The sequence below is a fragment of the Mesoplodon densirostris genome, chromosome 6 (genome assembly GCF_025265405.1).
Source record: "Mesoplodon densirostris isolate mMesDen1 chromosome 6, mMesDen1 primary haplotype, whole genome shotgun sequence".
NCBI lineage: Eukaryota > Metazoa > Chordata > Mammalia > Artiodactyla > Ziphiidae > Mesoplodon > Mesoplodon densirostris.
Window position 1 is genome coordinate 13,956,709 of NC_082666.1, and position 18,990 is coordinate 13,975,698.

Here is an 18,990-nt window from a genome sequence, read left to right on the forward strand (position 1 = left end):
GGAAACTGACTCCTAATAACTAGAGTCAGAATGGAGGGGTCACTATGCCTAAACCAGGATACCATCTTACTGATTAACAAAGGATGCACTTGCTTTTCATTGACAAAAAATGTCCCCACCTGTTTTCCAGTGCTGTGCTCTCTAAACAGCAAAGTGATCACCAATCCAGAGGTTTCTACATGAATATGTTATCAGAGTGTGATGGTTCAGAATGGAGAGAGAGGTTTCTTTCAAGCCATGGTGGTGATGTTGATAAACCAGCCCTGCTCTGTTACAAAATGATTCTCAAGTGACTGGAATTTTCTTGTCCCTAGATTAGTCATCTCTGTTCCGCCATCTCTGGTATCCATGAGTCCCCTTTTTCCATCTTTCCATATGGGCCATTTTCCTACTGCTAATACCATTAAATTTCTGTTGTTTTAAGCTACCTAGCTGTACTCTGTTAGGCATCTTTAGGAAACTAATAGAGTGTATACATAACATGAAATGTGTATTTGTTGCATCCCGTTTGTAAAATACTGCCTAATTAGGACTTGATGAAAATTGTTTCACAAAAAATTAGAGATCCAAGTTTTTACACTAGTGAGATTTAAGTTAGTATATACTAGGTAGCTAAAACTTTTAAGTGTAATTCCACCACCCAGATTACTAAAATGTTTCATCTTACAGACAAGATGAACATTTTGTTAAATTCCTTATTTAGTGTTCTCCTTTAATTCTGAGAATTCTCAAAAATCAGTCACAGCTGCTATCATTGAGTCATGACAGTTCCATAGAATGATTTTTAGAAATCCATTAATTGTAAAGAGAAACAAGACTCTTGGTTATAATTAAATTTAATGTTCTCTCTTTTCTAGACAAAAGGTATTATTTTGAAAAGAATCATGCTACACCAATGTAAATTTCTTAAAATGAGATCTCAATTCAATGTAGTACATCAGAGCATTAAGAACACTGCAACTTGCTGAGTACAATTAAAGATTCAGAGAAACTACATAAAACACAAGGAAGGGGCTTCCCTGGTGGCGCAGTGGTTGAGAGTCCGCCTGCCAATGCAGGGGACACGGGTTCGTGCCCCGGTCTGGGAAGATCCAACATGCTGCAGAGCAGCTGGGCCTGTGAGCCATGGCCGCTGAGACTGCCCGTCCGGAGCCTGTGCTCCGCAACGGGAGAGGCCACAACAGTGAGAGGCCCGCGTACCGCAAAAAAGAAAAAAAAAAAAAAACACAAGGAAGGAGGGACACTTTCTGTAACAAGGTAGGAGGTAATTTTTAAAGAACACACTTTTAAGAAAAACAAAGAAATCCTAATCACCATAATACATGACATTATTTTTTATGGTACCCATGTGAAAAAGTTTAAAGCTGTCAAGGTATGTCAGAAGTTTGCAGGAAATGAGCCCATAGTAGGTTTCAAACAGCGTACATTCTTTCCCACTGTTAATTTCCTCCCATGCCAGGGGCATTTCAGCATCTGTAGTTTCTGAGGATGTGAAAATGAACTTATAGCAACATCTGTTGTATCTGATGTGGCTTTTCCCAGAAAACCTTGAACTGTGTATGGGTATTAGGCCAATGGATTTAGCACAAATTCCTACAAACACATCAGCAGGCACCATTATGGGGACTTCTTTGAAAACTACGTACATCATCCGAGCCACATCTTGGGACATAACAAAGGCCTCACCACTGCAGTAATCTGGGTAGTACTTTTCTGGGTACTCGCTGAAAGGGACAAATTCTTGGCTATTAGGGTCTCTGTTGGGTGTATCCTGATGGATAACTCTTCCTACGTAGATATCTTCAAGGTGTTCTTTCAGATTGAGGAGGTAGTCTACCAAGCTTGGTAGATTGACAAACATCTCTTCATCAACCTTGAGAATGAACTGGGCGTTAGGGCAGAAAGTCACAGCCCACTGCGTCATGGTGATAATCTTCAGAGTTTGATTCTCAGCACTGTCCGAGAAGATGCCTTCAATTATATCATTATTCTTTTGGGACTCTTTGTCTATCTCTTGCTGGGCAGTCACCAAAACAGGCATTCCCAAAGCAAACAGTGTGAGAATGGGATGCCCTCGGACACTGGTCACGTTACCCCAGGTTTTCCTGATGAGGTCCCGCCTTGTTCCATTTCCTGGGCTACTGAAGATAAGAGAGAGCAAAAATATGTTCTTCCCTTTACACACCTCCGACTGGCTCAGGATATAGTATTTGGAAAGATTACTTCTTAGGGGCTCCATGTTCAATTTTCTTGCCTTATCCTTAATTTCAAGAACTTTCATATCTACATAAGGCAAAGCATGAAGAAAATATTCTTCCACAAAATCAGCCCCAAAAAGCAAGGCATGAAATAGAATAACATTAAACAGAATGAAACACCACTGGTGAGTCCGAAGTCTGCAGAATGTCACCTAAATAAAAGAACACACATTCAAGCTCCATCTCCATTTCTGTTTTTGTCCCCACTGAACACTATATGTACCTCTCACAACGCTTAGCGCTACACTGTTTTAAGTGTTCATTATTTAGTTCTGTTATCTGTCTCTCCCACTATATCATGGCCCCCTGGACAGCAGGCATCATGAATAAAATGTTGGTTGTTTTCTTGCTTGGAGGAAAGCCTACTTACTATATACGAGGCACTGTGTTAGACACTGGGGAAGCAAAGAGAAATCAGACATAGACACATGGATATAAAGTAACAAGTGCCATCGTGCTAAAAGCCTACAGGAAAATATATGATATTCTTTCTGGAATTGAAGCACTTGGATCAGTTTCTTCTGTAACTACAAAGGTCAAGAGCTGTTTTTCAATGGAGTGGTAGCTTTTGTTGGCCACTGAACAATGGCTACTATCAAACATTTACATTCTTCTAGCATGACTTTTCAATTTAACAATAAATTCTGACATTGCTTTGACAATGTCCCCTAATCCATCTGACGCATCTATCAACATGGCCAGATTCCTGCTATCTGTATAGAACCTCTTCAGAGATCTAGGACATACCTGTGCCAAGCTTACTTCACCTATCAAAAGAGATGGAAACTTTCCATCTGGAAGAGCATATACAATGTAGTATTGCAATATACAGAGCCAGGGGACATTGGAGGAATTAAATCTCTATTCATTGGAGCTTCAATCAACAAAGACTCCCCTAATGACACTTACCTCTTCCTGAGCGCTTGCTGGGGGCAAGGCACTGTGCTAAGCACTCTACATGCCTGAACTCATTCAGCCCTGGTAATATCCCTTTCAGATATGTTATCTTCAAACCTCAGCTGAGTATACAGGCAGTATAGGAATTTGCCCAAGATCTCTCAGTGAATAAGAGGGTGAGGTAGGGCCATGATTTGAACTCAAATCTGTCAGATTTCAAAGCTCACTCTTAACCACTAGAGAATCCTGAGTTCCATCTTTTACTTTCCCGTGTCTGTTGAATAGGAAAAACCAACAAAGCAAAACAAACTCTCAATTATAATCTGAACTCCTTTCCATTTTCTCAATTCTGATGATTTACACACAGAAGAAACTTCAGCCTACTAAAAGCTTTTTTTAATAGATATAAAATGCTTCAAAGATTATAAGAAACTTGCCTGCATGTTGTCTGTGAACGATTTCAGGGCTTTGGAAATTATTGAGTCCAGATGCCAAAGTATGCCCAAATGTATCTCAGGATCACTCAGTCTAACAGCAATTGAGGTACAGTACCTTGTGCCTGAGACTTTAAGGATAAGGTTTCTTGTCAATCAACCTGAGCTTTTGTCCCAGAATACCTGCTGGCTCCATAGGACAGCAAGTGCTGATCATGTTACAGCTAAAGTGAATCCAGAACAAAGACTAGAAAGCAAACCTCTTCAAATGCTTCCAACCTTATTTACCTCTTGAAAATGACCCTGGTGAAGTGCCTGGTGAAATATGTGTGGGAATTGAAAGAACAGTTACTTCACCCATATCATCTCTCCATAGCATCATCACAGAAGGAGTGCATCTCAAGAAACTAAACAGTTGGAGTAGTTTCTGCTCCCTGGTACCTGCACATGCAACAAATGTGTTAAATATCAAGGTATACTTGTCATCCCTAGTGGGTGCATTTTTTTCCTACCCAAAGAAACTTATGGTGTGGTTTGGCGTATGTCTCGTCAAGAAGGATTTTGTATTCCTAGTATAGGCCATGGAAGAACATTCCTAAATAAATTATATGTCATCCATCTACCTTTCCCAGGCAACTTTATCTCAAAATGGAAAACAACGTGTAGTCCATTTTAGCCTGAATCAGAGAAACTAAGCATTTGATGTTTGCAATTTTCCTATTGCGTGAAAGTGTAGGAATTACTCCAAATACCATTTGAGCAGCAAGTTTATGAAAGAAAGAAGAAGGAAGGAAGGAAGGAGGGAGGGAAAGAAAAAGCATCCAGCATATTTTTATGTTCCTGTCACATAAGCAGTTGTACTGATCATTCTGTTCCTATGCCAGGCCATATTTCATGTTTTTCTTTTTGTGTGTTGATCTTCCTACATGCCATTTATAGCAGTTTTTGTAGTTATTTGGCTAGGAATAATTCATTACATTTTAAAGTTGGCTATGTTTTTCTCAACAATCATTGTGCAATCTTGGAGATTTTTACAGAGTGGGAATATATATCCTAAAAAAAATTCAAATGATAGGGAATTTTTACATATACTAAATTGAATGATTACACAGGTGTTGAATTTAATTAAATACAAATTCTATTTTGCAATTTTCTTTTCATTTTTTAGTAAGCCATAAATTTTGCTCCTGAAAAAAAAAGGAAAAAAAATTTTGCTCCTGGATAGCCTCTGGGCTTAAACTTAGACAATTTGGTTTCTTTGTCCATGAGAGGTTGAAACAATGTTGTCTCTGGGGCAGTTCCATCTGGAATTTTCAGTTTCATTCATCAAACTCCTACCATCCTGGGGTTGAGACCATTTGCTGCAAATAGATAGGGGTGCCTGGTTTTCTTATTACCTTAGCACTGCCTTTTCTTTCATAAAGGTTATCCAATCTGTGTACCCATGTCTTCCTAAATTTTCTTGTAATGTTGTCATCAGTCACTCCCTGGCTTCGAAGTTCACAGAGGCTTCCAAATCAAATCAAACCATATCAAATCTGCTCTCTTTGAGACCTGACTTTCCGGACTCCATACTTAGTTTCCACCACAAAGAATCAACTTTTTATTTCCCATGTTTCAAGTACCCTAGATGTGCTCTACCACTAACTGGACATACGGGTGTCTTATTGTCTATATAAATGTTATGTCTATGCGTTGTTTGACTTTGGACACGTCTCTTAAATTCTCCCTCTCTCCTCCGTAAAGTAAGCATAATAAGAAAAAAGTGCCGCACGGTCGGTGCAAGATCAGATTGGATGACAGACATAAACCTGCGGGACAAATTCGTGTGTACAGCCTGGAAGTAAACTTTAGTCCGTGTGCCACAGGTCTAAGCGGACTTACGCATGTTCCGCCTCCCTCTACGCTCCTCAGCTCTCCCACTTCCCCTTTAAGGCGGGGCCGGAAGTGCAGCCTTGTCCGCTGGGCGCCGTGGGTGGAGGGGCGCGCGGAGATGACGCAAGCAGCACCGGAAGCCGCTCCCCTGTGAGGCTGCGGATCCCGAGCGGCGGCCGCAGGTCCAGGTCTGTATATGAGGCGGGGCCGGGTCGGGGAGGGGGTTGCCTGCCGCCCGCGCCTCTGCTGACCCGCCGCGCCTCGGGCTGTTTGTCTTTCTCTCCCTGCAGGCGCCATGGCTGCGGAGCGGACCCGGCCGCTGCGAGGCTCTGGCGGCCCGAGCGCGCCTAGTCGGTGTGAGCCCGGCGCGAGGTCCCGGGCCCCGGGGCGCTCGCTCAGGTCAGTGCCGCGCGGAACACGGCTCCGGGAGCAGGGGATCCGGGAGCGACGAACGGGTTGAAGGGATCTGGAGTTGATTTTAGAGATGGGAGAATTGAGTCTCGGAGTGACTGCCTCCTAGTGCCTCAGTTTCCTTAGCTGCGAAATAAGTTAATAGTGATATCCCAGGGCTGCCATGAGTTTGAAAGATGATGAAGTGTGGAGAGGTGGTTTATGAAGTACAAAGCGCTGTACTAATGTGAGGGACTGCGCCATAATTGTGGGTATGCCATGGAAACAGGTGTGTATGTGGAGTGCTGCTTGCAATAAAGATAACAAGGTTAATGCTGAATAATGATGGTAATCGGCATTTCTTGTAGGCTTACAGTGTGCGGGTACTGTGCTAAACGTTTTAAGTGCATTATCCTGTTTATTCCTCGTAAAAACCCTTGGAGGGTTATCTGTTCGTGGTTACCTTTTATAAGTGAGGAAACTGGGCTTGAGATCGGTGAAGCGATTTGCCCAGGGTCACCCAGCAACAAGTGGGGTTGCAGAGCCCTTATTTTAGAAACACTATTTGTATTCTTTCAAAGCTTTTAAAAGTTCATCTTAAAACTGAAGGCGGATTTACGTAGAACGGATATTCACACGGTTTTAAATTCATAAAGGGACCCTCACCCCTATTCCTCAGCCCTCCAGCTTTCTCTGGAAGCAACCAGTGTTACTAGCTTCTTGAATATTCAGAATATAAGTATGTAAGTTCATTTAGATAAGTTCAGAGCCTCTGTACTCTTAAACTGCTGGCTATACTTAATAAGAAAAGAGAGGGAAGATGAAGCCAAGGGCAACAAGTGTCTTGTTTTCTCTCTTGATTAGGCCGGGTCCTGAGGGAGGAGAGGAAAATGCATTCATCATGTTTAATCGAGAATGTTGTATCTTTAATAAGACCTGGGAGTATGGGTTTGGTTTGGTTTTGGTTTTGGAGGGTGGGGGCTGGGAAAGATGTTGCACCTGCTCCTTCCTGTGGGACCCTGGGACAGTCACTCCACCTTTGGGGCCATAAATTTCCTCACTTATTAGTTAAGGGCAGTTCTGATACCTTCCACAAGGTTGTGAAAATCAAGTGAGGTAATATCTATGAGTAGTACTTTAGTCTGTCAAAGCAGGACAAAGATGAGAGTTGCCTAAGGGAACATAGGGAGTTAATGGCAGAACCAGAGACCAAACCCGGGTCTCCCATCTCCCAGTTTAGGAATCTTTTCATCATCCACCTGTTTCAGAGGTTTGTGATTGTTACTGTTGAGGACAGAAGGGCAAGTTTAATGTTTAGTCTTAAGTGAGGGGGAAAAAAAGGATGAGACACCATGGAGTGTGGAGAGAAAATGCACCTAGTGGGAAATCATAGCCTCAGTAACTGCCCTTAATTATAAAATTAAATTCCCAGTAAGTTTGAGCACTTGAGTTTTTTGGTCCGTATATTTTAAGCCATCTTAAGATAAACAGTAGTAATGTCATAGGGTTGAAAGGGATGTTAGTGGAGCTTTCCTGCCAGGTATTCATAGTAATAAAACTTACAAGGGCTCTGTGCTAGGCATGTCCCTCCTCTGGTCCTGATTCTCACAGCCCTCAAGGTGAGCTAGCTTCCATTTTACAGATGACAAAACGGAAGCTTAGAAGTTAGTTGAACATGTCCATGATCACAGAGGAAGTGGCTGAATCAGTAAAAGGTTTGACTGCCCCAAAGCATTTTCATTTACCTCATTCTGCCTCTGTATCCAGCTGTCCTTGACCATTCCCAGTAATGGGAAGCTCACCACTCTGGAGGCAGCTGTTCCATTATTGGAAAGCTCTGGTGTTTTAAAATCTCCTCCTTCAGTTGAATTGAAATCCCACTTCCTGAAGTTTTCCCCATGGGACCTTTGCTGCCAGTACATGATATTCCTAGAGGCTCTCTAAGAGTTCAGTTTAGAGCTGTGACCTTAAGAAAGTTCTCTGCAGAGTCAGTTCAATTTTTTAGAGAAACAAAAGCTGATTTTTTTAAAATAGTGCATTCTGCAAAGTTAATGGGGCCTGCTTTATTTTAAAAAGATGCCTTTTTCATGACAGTGAAAGATGAAGAACTGGAAAAGAGCCTCCCGTAAAGGGTTCAGTAGCTTAAAGGGCAATTTCTAATGTAAGAGTGGGAAGAAAAATTCTTATTAGGAGTTAGGAGAGTATATACATATCAGAAATGGCTGGGTTTTTAAAGATGCTCGTTGGAAAACTCGTCCCATAATCTCTGTGGTGCCACGGGTACGTTGATTTGGCATGCTGTATGATGTCTCTTAGTTATTTGGTAATGATATGGTTTTCACGGGTATTATAAATTTGCATTGTGTCCATTTAAATAACAGTTCGTCTTACATAAATGTCAGCGTTTCTGTGATGGACCTGTGGCATACTGTGTGTGTGTGGCGGTGCAGGTGAGATAGAGGAAGCCCCCCTGCTTCTTCACTGTAAAAAATGATGCTTGGGCAGATGTTTTGGTTATGTTTTTACTTGGCCAGTATTAACTAATTAGCTATTGTGACATTTTGTGAATGTCCACAGAAACTTTTTTTTTTGGTCTTGCTGTGAATGATTTTTTTAAAGTAAAACCTTTCCAGAAATATTATAGATAAAAGGTTGTTAGGGTACAGAAAAAGGAGGAGGCTTGTTATTTTGGTTTTTTGTTTGTTTGTTTGTTTTGTTTTGTTTTTTTGGCTGCGCCGAGTGGCTCGTGGGATCTTAGTTCCCCGACCAGGGATCGAACCCAGGCCCTTGGCAGTGAAAGCGCAGAGTCCTAACCACTGGACCGCCAGGGAAGTCCCAGGAGGCTTGTTATCTTGTGTTAAGTTGATAAAACGTTTGGTGAAATCATCGTTTTTTGGCAGCCAAGTAAATCCTTAAATTAATAAATCCTACCTAGCCCAAACCCTGAGGGTTAAAGTCCATTCACTGTTCAAAAATATTAGACAACAGATGATGTGATTGGAAGAGGTTTATTTGCTTTGACTGCTTTTTGTCTGATAACATTCCCACCAAATTTGATATTGGGAAATTAATGAAAATGATTTTTACATACCTTAACATTAACAAAGGTGGACGATGAGATCTGGATATTTGTGTAAACCTTGATCTAGGTGACATATATGGAAAGGAGTTTATTTTCCTCTTCTACCTTAATTTGGATATAAAGTTTTTTTTAAATAAATTTATTTATTTTATTTATTTATTTTTGGCTGCATTGGGTCTTCGTTGCTTCGCGCAGGTTTTCTCTAGTTGCGGCGAGCGGGGACTTCTCTTCATTGTGGTGCGAGGGCTTCTCATTGCGGTGGCTTCTCTTGTTGCAGAGCATGGGCTCTAGGCACACGGGCTTCAGTAGTTGTGGCGCACAGGCTTAGTTGCTCCGTGGCATGTGGGATCTTCCCGGACCAGGGCTTGAACCCTTGTCCCCTGCATTGGCAGGCAGATTCTTAACCACTGCGCCACCAGGGAAGCCCTTAATTTGGACATAAAGTTTTTAAATTAGTATGATAATCTGATGGGAAACTGAGTGATCAGATTAGAAGGAAAGTTTTTATTCTTTTTTTTTAATCATTGAAATGTTTCAACATATGAAAATAGAATAAAAAACCTCCATGTACCCATCACCCAGCACTAATATCTACCAACATGGCCTATATTGGGAAAGATGGTATTCACGTGATTTGCTTTATTTTTTGTTCTCTTCCTGTTAGTTTAGTCCCCGTTGTTAAGAGTGTGTTGACACCTTGACATAGTATGTTTTGCTGGATACTTGTAAATTTTTTTTGTTGTATTTAGCCCTAAAGGGGAAGGTGGTATATAATCAGGCTCGGTGCTCCCAGATTTTATCCCAAGGTTGCAGTTCTCCTGGTGGTAGCTGGCTTCAGAGAGAGACACTTGGTGTGTTTAGGAGAGTACTGATCTTGAGAGCACTGGCTTTCAGTCTGCTCTGTTGGCTATAGGCAAATCACCTTCTCTGACCTGCAGCTTCCTCATCTGCAAAGTGAAGATGATGGTCCCTTTCTTTGGGTGTTTTTTAAGCATGAGGGTTACTAATTTGTCTTATTTGTGCAGGCTTCCAGGACCCTCATGGCTCTCTGGGGGTACATGAGGTTAAGAGTTGTCACCAGCTCATATGAGGCTTATAAAAACGGACTATGTAAGGCCAGATAAGGCCTTTGGTAATTCACGTTATAACAGGCAGTGCCATAAAGGAAGTGGAAGAACCAGAGTACATGAGCCGTATAACTTACTGCATCTGCTTATTTTTCTTCCCCAAACCTTTTTGCCTGAATATCTGTTGTAAAAGCCAGTAGTCAGTTCTGTGATTATAGTAACAGGTCATGTCGTACCTAGCATGATGACCAATGTCTCAAATTACTGCTCCGGAGACTTGCTTTCTGGTTGTCACATCCTTGTGCTTATTTTTGTGATTTCAGTGCCGAAATAGAGTGTATTAAGCAAATGGTATTATGATGGTTTTGATGGGGGTTCCATTGTATAGAATACACTGTTTCATAAGGAATGAATACTCTGTAAACCTTTTACTGTGAAGATGCATGTAGCATGTGCTAGACTCCAAAAGGAGCAAATCACGCACACACCAGCATAAATTTCATTGAGTTATGTTTTGGAGGTCATGATTTGTTAAAGTATGATTTCACAAATGTATTTTCTTTTGTGTGCATGGAAATTTTTCAGATAAATACAGTGTATTAACTGTAAAGTTGTAACTAAGCATAATGTTGTAATGCCAAGTTTTTTACACTAATTTTTAATACTTCATTTGTTAGCAGTCTTGCTTGAATGGTCATTTTGAGCAGAACTAATACAATATTTTGATGTGCCACAGGTAAATTTTTCCATAACCTTATGGAGAGAAAGGACTTTGAGACATGGCTTGATAACATTTCTGTTACATTTCTTTCTCTGACGGACTTGCAGAAAAATGAAACTCTGGATCACCTGATTAGTCTGAGTGGGGCAGTCCAGCTCAGGCATCTCTCCAATAACCTGGAGACTCTCCTCAAGCGGGACTTCCTCAAACTCCTTCCCCTGGAGCTCAGTTTTTATTTGTTAAAATGGCTCGATCCTCAGACTTTACTCACATGCTGCCTCGTCTCTAAACAGTGGAATAAGGTGATAAGTGCCTGTACAGAGGTGTGGCAGACTGCCTGTAAAAATTTGGGCTGGCAGATAGATGATTCTGTTCAGGACGCTTTGCACTGGAAGAAGGTTTATTTGAAGGCTATTTTGAGAATGAAGCAACTGGAGGGCCATGAAGCCTTTGAGACCTCATCATTAATTGGACACAGTGCCAGAGTGTATGCACTTTACTACAAAGATGGACTCCTCTGTACAGGTAAGAGAGCCTGGAACTTTTTTTTGCATTTCATAGAGTGTAATCTTACAAATAGAACAAAATACTCCTCAGGCTTGAGAATGGCAATTGTTAATTATAAAAGATACCTATAAGGGCATTATCCCTCCATCCCTGACTGGTTTTTCTCCTCTTTATCCTTTTTCACTCTGAGAAGACAATTATTTTTATAAAATTTTATGAGAAGAAAGCTCCAGACATTTTTTTAAATGTGATGTGTGTCAGAAAGCTCTACTTGTTTCTGTGCTTTTCTTCCATGTACAGTCCTCCATGTTGGGTTTTTTTTTTTCTATCAGTTATGATTTTAGGGGGAAAAACAGTAGAAAAGTTGTTGTGTAGTCCTAGCAAATAGGTCATTTTGGAAGAATTATGTAACCTCTCTGTGTTTGTTCCCTTGTCTGTAAAATATGGAAAAGGAGATATTTCTCTCTTGCTCTAAGATCCTGTGGTGAGAAGAATTAGAAGAGTTTGGGCATGGGAATGAAGACAGTTGGGTATTTTAAAACTAAGCAAGTAGTTAGGTAACTTTTATAACAAATGTAATCATTAAAATTAGAAATATGTGCATCTTCCAATTATAATGGGCATGTGTTTCTACATGTGATTATAATTAGTGCCTATGTTTTAGGCAATACATTTTGATAGGTTTTGTAAATAATTCTCAAGCAAAGTTTAGAATGCTCTAGGCAGTTCTTAATCAATGATAGCAATGCCTATTCATTTCCATCGTATATAATATATATAGTATAGGGATACTCCATGTTCTGGATGATTAGAAATCATCCAGGATGATTTCTAATAAATACTTGAGTATTACCTAAATCATATAGTTGTCATTTTTAATAGTATATACTGTTCCTTTGTGTAAGTATATCATAATTATTTAGCCATTTCCATATTATGCATATTCAGGTTGTTTCTATTTTTATGAATATTTTTGTTTGCATTATTTTTTCCCCTTGAATTACTTATTTGGGGCAGAAACCTCAGAGTAGAATCACCAGATCCAGACGTATGAATGATTTTCTAGCTTCTCTTAAGTGTCCTTTCCAGATATATTGGATTGATGCTATGCCCACAGCAAAGTCTAAAGTAACCTGCTTCTCCCTCAGAGTCCTACCAGACCCAGTTTTAATATTTTTAATAATTAAGAGAAGTATGATTTCTCAGTATTGTTTTAAAATGGCATTTCTTTATTCATTGAGGATGTACATTTTCTCACGTGGTGACATTCTCTGAAATGCTAGACACTGTCACTTTTATAAAATAAACATTAAATTTAAGGCATTTCATGGTTTTGTTTGTTTGCCGTCCTGAAATTACTCCGTGCTTACATTATTTTCCCTGTCCTGTAAAAAACCTGATTACTGGAACAACATCATCTGTTCTTTTATACTTTGATGTACTTTCCCAGCTGTGGTGATGGCTTTTCAATATCCTTTTTGTGTCATGCTCACCGGTAGGTAATTTTTTTTTAAAGATTAAGGTGCCATATTGCCTTTGAGCTTGGCATTTATTCACACTTGGGTCAATACTGGCAGTTGACTCATTTTCAGAACCAATTGCAGCTTTTTTTTAAAAAATTTCTTGTTAAACTTCGCATTTAAAATGCCGTAAAACCTGTTACTTGGCACAGAAGTAAATGGAATACATTCACTGAATTCCTTAACTACCTGGACAGTTAATATCTGCAGATAACTGTGGACCCAACCCTGCATTTTAAGATTATTCTCCAGGTGCGTCTATATGCTGTGTTATTTTTAGTATGATTAAATTCACCAGGTTTGCATATGGAAAATTATGCTTTGTTAATTGAAAATGATCCAAAGCATTAGTTTAAAGCAGCATTCCTGGGACTGTTACTAGTGAGAAATATTTGTTAATAGCTGGCTTACAGTCGAATGGGAAAAACGAGAGCTATAAAAGAGGTACGATCAAATGATATATTTAACTAGGCTTACTGTGATGAACATTTCACAGTATATACGGATATCAAATCATTACATTACACACCTGGAATTAATATAATGTTATATGTCAATTATATCTTAATTAAAAGAGAGACCAACCAAAAAAGTGATACTGTTGAATTGTATGAGGGAATAAAATTATACAGTTGTTCAGAAGAAGGAATAATTTCTTCCACTTGGGAAAGTAGAGCAGTGTTTATGTTGGGTCTTGAAGAATGTATAGATTTTTGGAGAGTTGAGATACACAGCGCTTTCCAATAGGAATATCGGCATTCGAAAGGGCCAAGCATGAAGCATGGAGGATGAAAATAAAGAAAACCCATATTGGCTGAAATCTTAGAATATAATTAGGGAGAGACTCCTAGAGTACAATCTGAAGAAATAGGCTTGGGTTGTGTTTTCACAAGCCTGGAATGCCAGGAACATGTATTTGGACAGTTTTCTATAAACTATGAAAGATTTTTGAGTAGAAAAAGGGCCGAGTTCAGAGCTTTCCATTTCAGATAAACTAGAGTTTCTTGTTTCTGTCAGACCCAGGTCCTCTATGATGACATATTTTACAGTATTCTCCCATCATGAAGTAAAAATCATGGAAGTAACTTATCTATAAGTACACATTTTAAAAATCAATATAATACTGAAACTTTGATCCAGAGGAGAAATAAGAGGACTGTGATTTAAAGTAATACATATTGAACACGTGCTCAAGCATGGCTTAGAAGGTGGTAAAGTAATCAGATGTTTACACCTATGTGTACTGTTATTGTGAACATGACAACTGTGAATGCAAAATGTTGTGTTTGTGTCACAGACACCATCTGTGACGCCATCTTTTCAAATGGTGAAAGACTCTTAGCAGAGTTCCCAGGAAAGTATGCCGTTCCTCAGTTTATCTGGTAGTTACACTCATAGAAAATTAGGTATACAGTTAAACTGCTAATACTCTTTGTAAAACAGATTTTAGGTTCAGTCAGATAACTAAGATTTTCACTTACAAATATCTGGCAGAACCTTATGGAATGTCATACAGAATACAGATTCTTTTTGTGCTCTGCAAACATTGCAGGATGTCCAGCATTCCCGGACTCTGCCCAGTAGATGCCAGTAATGTCCTCTGATTGTGACAGTGAAGCCACCCTAGAAATTTCTGAAGTGTTCCCCCTAGGAGATGATACTAATTCTATTGATACCCTTTGACATAGGCACATCTTGCGCTTGCAATTTAAATTACTAGTCTTGCCGTTTAGATGAGCTTAAATAGGTCTAGATATAGGATAGTAAGGGTAGAGATTTTTAAAAGTAGCAGTTGCAGAGAAGAGCAGCTATTGAAATAGAATTGACAGGATTTGGCAGTGAATCGGATATGTGGTAAGGAATAGGGAAATTTCAAAAATGGCTGAAGGCTTCTAGCTGCGTGTGTAACTGGGAAGATAGTAGTAGTAGTAGTAAAAGAATAGAAAATGAAGGGATAAATTCAAGAGGATAGATGGAATTCAATTTGGGATGAACTGAATCCAGTTGGATGTCTAAGTGGAGATTCCCACAGTATCTGGAAATGCTGGGTGAGAGCTTTGGAGAGTGCTCAGGGCTAGAGAGAATGCTTTAGGGGTTAGTCACCTCACAGCTATGGCTGTAAGTGAAATTTTAAAAGGAGATGGAGAGAGGAGAAGATAGAGCATAGTGGGGATCCTTTGAGTGTGTACTCACAGAAAGGGGAGAGATAAAAAAACAAGGGTAATGAAGAGAGTTTCAAGAAGGAGAATGAAAGTTGCCTGACTTGAAGAGGCACTGGTAAATGTTTATTCAGTTGGTTAACAGAGTCAAATAACTCAGAGGGGTGGTTTGAGAGCTGAGATCTGATTCTACCAGTTAAATATTTAAACCTAACTTGATAAGATAGCTTACTCTGTTTGGGTTACGGCTCATTTTTCTGCTTACCTTTGTTACATTACCCATCTCTGTAATTTTTATATCAAAGATTGTTTTCACCCTGTTTTCCGAGTTGAGAGGGCTTTTTCCCCCTTTTATATAATGAAAAACAGTCTACATTTAGTCCCCTTTCACTTTCCTCTACACTGTATCATTTACAACCTCTTTACCCAACCTGATTGTTTTCTGATGTTTATTAGGGTGTAAAACTGAATGGCCTCATGTTTTCCCATATAAACTAGTTTAAATAATTAATTTAGATAATCTCCTTCCCTTTTTTTATCAGATTGTGGTAAAGTATATATGATTTATCATTTTAAGTGCATTGTTGTGCAGACATCACCACCATCTATCTCCAGAACTTTTAGCATCTTCCCAAACTGAAACTGTACTCATTAATCACTGGCACCCTATTCCCTCCTCCGCAGCCCCTGGCAACCACCATTCTACTTTCTGTCTCTGAATTTGACTACTCTAGGTGCCTCACGGGTAGATTCTTACGGTGCTTGTTCTTTTGTGACTGACTGAATTTCACTTAGCATAATGTCTCCATGGTTCCTCCATGTTGCCACGTATGTCAGAATTTCCTTCCTTCTTAAGGCTGAATAATAATCCTTTGTATGTATAGGCCACATTTTCTTTATCCTCCCTCCTAGTTTATAACTGGCCTTCCTGCTTCCAGTTTTGCTCCCCTTCAAACCATTTTCTCTGATGCAGCCATAGTGATCTTTCAGAAATGCAGATAAGCTCATAGTTAAACATCCTCCCAACGAGTTCTCCAGCCTGACCTTGCCACTATTTCCCAGTCATACCGAACTGTTATCCGTGTCCAAGTTTTAGGCAATGCATTTTTTTTTTTTTTTTTTTTTTTTTTTTTGCGGTATGCGGGCCTCTCACTGTTGTGGCCTCCCCCGTCGCGGAGCACAGGCTCCGGACGCGCAGGCTCCGGACGCGCAGGCTCAGCGGCCATGGCTCACGGGCCCAGCTGCTCCGCGGCATATGGGATCCTCCCAGACCGGGGCACGAACCCGTATCCCCTGCATCGGCAGGCGGACTCTCAACCACTGCGCCACCAGGGAGGCCCTAGGCAATGCATTTTGACAAGCATTGTAACTAATTCCTAGGTAGTTTTTAGAATGGATTCAAGTAGTTCTTTATGAATCGACCCCAATGCCTATTCACATATATTTGTGTAATATATAGGGATATTCAGTAGGTGCTTTAATAGTTATATTCCAGCGACTGGTAAACCACGAACTGCAGGGGCTGGATCCAGCAGAGTGGAGTAATTACCACAGAGACTCTAGGGCTCAAAAAGCCTAGTATATTTACTGTCTAGTCTTTTACAGAAATTTTGGCTGAGCTCTGGCATATACTGCTTTTTTCGGTTGGGGAGAGGGTGCTGATTACTTTATTCATCCTTTAGATTTCAGCTAGTTAATACCTGAAAGTTTGGGTTTTTTTTTAAGCCATGAAATTCCTTCCAGCAATCCTACAGCACAGCCCGGCTTAACAGCAGAGCAGAGGATATAGCTATGGAGCCAGTCGCTCCATCTCCTGAGGCGTGTTCGTGGAACACCTCGATGTTGAGGAGCGTGATTGTAAACTCAGCAGAGCTTCACCTGGGGCGCTTTCTCCTTTTATCCCCCACCTTGTATTTGCTATGGGCTTTTGTACTGCCCACCACTTACTGTACTGAATTATTATTGTTTGTTTAGCCTTTTTGTCTTCCTAGGAAGACTAAGCACCATAAGAGCAAGAGCCCTGCCTGACACACAAGTTCTCTAAATATGGGTTGAATGAATGAATGAATGAGACCCTGGCTGAACACTGGCAATAAATCAGAACCAAGCTCAGATAGGATCTGAAATGATTTCTTTTCCTGCTTTGCTTCCTAGAAATATAGTCACAAAATGCTGACTGGACCAAAAAGCTGAGAGGACCTTAAAGATTATCTAGACCTGTGCTGTCTAGTGTGGTAGCCACTCAACACGTATGGCTTTTGAGCGCTTGAGATACGGCTAGTTCAAACTGAGATGTGAAATAGGAAGTACTCACTGGATTTTGAAGACTTAGAATGTAAACTACTTCATTAATTTCTATATTGATTACATGTTAGATGATAATATTTTTGGCATACTGAGTTAAAAATATTAAATTATTTTCCCTGTTTTGTACTTTTTAAAATAAATTTATTTATTTTTGGCTGCGTTGGGTCTTCATTGCTGCGTGTGGGCTTTCTCTAGTTGTGGCGAGCAGGGGCTACTCTTCATTGCGGTGTGTGGGCTTCTCATTCGGTGGCTTCTCTTGTTGCAGAGCACAGGCTCTAGGCAGGCAGGCTTCAGTAGTTGTGGCACGTGGGCTCAGTAGTTGTGGCTTGCGGGCTCATAGAGCGCAGGCTCAGTAGTTGTGATGCACACAGGCTTAGCTACTCTGCGGCATGTGGGGTCTTCCCGGACCAGAGCTCGAACCCATGTCCCCTGCATTGGCAGGCGGATTCTTAACCACTGCACCACCAGGGAAGTCCCCTTTTTTTTGTACTTTTTAAAGTAGATATTAGAAAATTTTAAATTGTGTATGTGTCTTGCCTTATATTTCTATTGGACGGTATTGTTCTAGATCATTGGTTCTCAATGCATTGCTAATACATTAGAATCACCTGGCAAGCTTTTACAGTAATTAGATCCTACCTCAGATGTTCTAAGTTAGAATCTCTGAAGATAGGGCCCTGCACGTGTGTTTTGATAAAGCTCCGCAGATGATTCTGATGCCTCATATGCCCATTGAGAACCACCAGCCAACTCTCACCTTTCATTTTGTAGAGAGGAAACTGAATCCTTAAATAGTAAAATAACAACAAGTATAGTCTTCATTTCAGTATGCTCTCATAGGGTTTGCCACAGTTGAAACTCATACTCTGCCTCTTTCATAACTGATAGCTATTTTTCCATTGTCTGAAACAGTGGCTCTTGATCAACCCTTAAAGGTGGCATTGTGGCTAACTTTATTTAGTCATTTAAGCTTTTAGAAAACTGATCAGTTGGTGCTTTTCCAAGATACCATGTCCTTATTACAGGGACTACATTTTTGTAGCTTCAGAAAGGTTTTTTCTTTGTCAGTTCTTTTTTTTTTTTTTTTTTTTTGGCTGCTCTGTGCAGCATGCGGTATCTTAGTTCTCTGATGGGGGATCGAACCTGTTCCTCCTGCAGTGGAAGCGCAGAGTCCTAACCACTGGACCGCCAGGGAATTCCCTCTTTGTCAGTTCTTATTCTTACTTTTATACAGGTAAATTGTGAGACATGAGTTCATCGTTAGGATTTTAAATGTGATTAAGACAAAGTCCTGAACTGTCACCATAATCAGTATAATATTTTCATCAGAGGCAGGAGTAAAACCTACCCTCTTTCCTGCAGAATCTTAAGAGGCTTTACAAGCTCTTTGTTGGGTTGTTGTGAACATCTGAGAATAATTTATGTCTAGTTTTCTTTGAAGTTCCTTCACATAGTTCAAGATGGCTCAAGAAGTTAGCAGTTAGCCTTTGCAGAAGTTAACCAGTGATTGGAGGCTTATCTATGATTTGCCTTAGAGTAGAACATGTTCCAGCAGACAACTTTACTATTCACCATTCTTTATTTGTTCAGAATTGTTGGGTAATGGACAGGCATGCAAGTGTACACATCCAGTCATAGGTGGCGCCCACCATTTTAAGCTTAAATCAGAGAGCTCATGATAGGCAAAGATTTGGGAAAATTTACAAGTGGAAGCACCAAGGGGTGCTTTAGTCTAATACCACACTATAGCCTGGAAAGTTAAGGGAACAGGAC

The 18,990-nt window shown here is 40.3% G+C and overlaps 2 protein-coding genes across 2 annotated transcripts in view; one reads left to right on the plus strand and one right to left on the minus strand.

Annotated features, from left to right (window-relative positions):
- Positions 1–1,306: 1,306 nt before the first annotated feature.
- B3GALT9 (beta-1,3-galactosyltransferase 9) lies at positions 1,307–7,754 on the minus strand. The gene is made up of 4 exons (XM_060100455.1): positions 7,657–7,754; positions 7,070–7,138; positions 5,474–5,930; positions 1,307–2,410 (listed from the first exon to the last, which is right to left on the minus strand). The coding sequence occupies exons 1-4, from the start codon at positions 7,752–7,754 to the stop codon at positions 1,307–1,309; spliced, it is 1,728 nt and encodes a 575-aa protein (XP_059956438.1).
- The window catches only part of FBXW2 (F-box and WD repeat domain containing 2), a 32,060-nt gene continuing 18,660 nt past the window's right edge, over positions 5,591–18,990 (plus strand). Inside the window, exons 1-3 of the mRNA XM_060100605.1 lie at positions 5,591–5,652; positions 5,755–5,863; positions 10,740–11,249. Of these exons, the coding sequence (XP_059956588.1) occupies positions 10,760–11,249 (490 nt within the window). The 5' untranslated portion in view covers positions 5,591–5,652; positions 5,755–5,863; positions 10,740–10,759. The remainder of the gene's footprint in view (positions 5,653–5,754; positions 5,864–10,739; positions 11,250–18,990) is intronic.

What these genes read in the sequence shown, in the direction of transcription:
- B3GALT9 (XM_060100455.1), bottom strand. Translation starts at nt 7,754, where the DNA reads ATGGGGAAAACTTCAGGAAGTGGGATTTCAATTCAACTGAAGGAGGAG. An exon ending in GAACAGCTGCCTCCAGAGTG is followed by an intron (nt 7,139 to 7,656) that starts GTGAGCTTCCCA and finishes TGTCCTCAACAG; the next exon opens with TAACAATCACAAACCTCTGA. An exon ending in TAGAGGGAGGCGGAACATGC is followed by an intron (nt 2,411 to 5,473) that starts GTAAGTCCGCTT and finishes TCTTTTATTTAG; the next exon opens with GTGACATTCTGCAGACTTCG.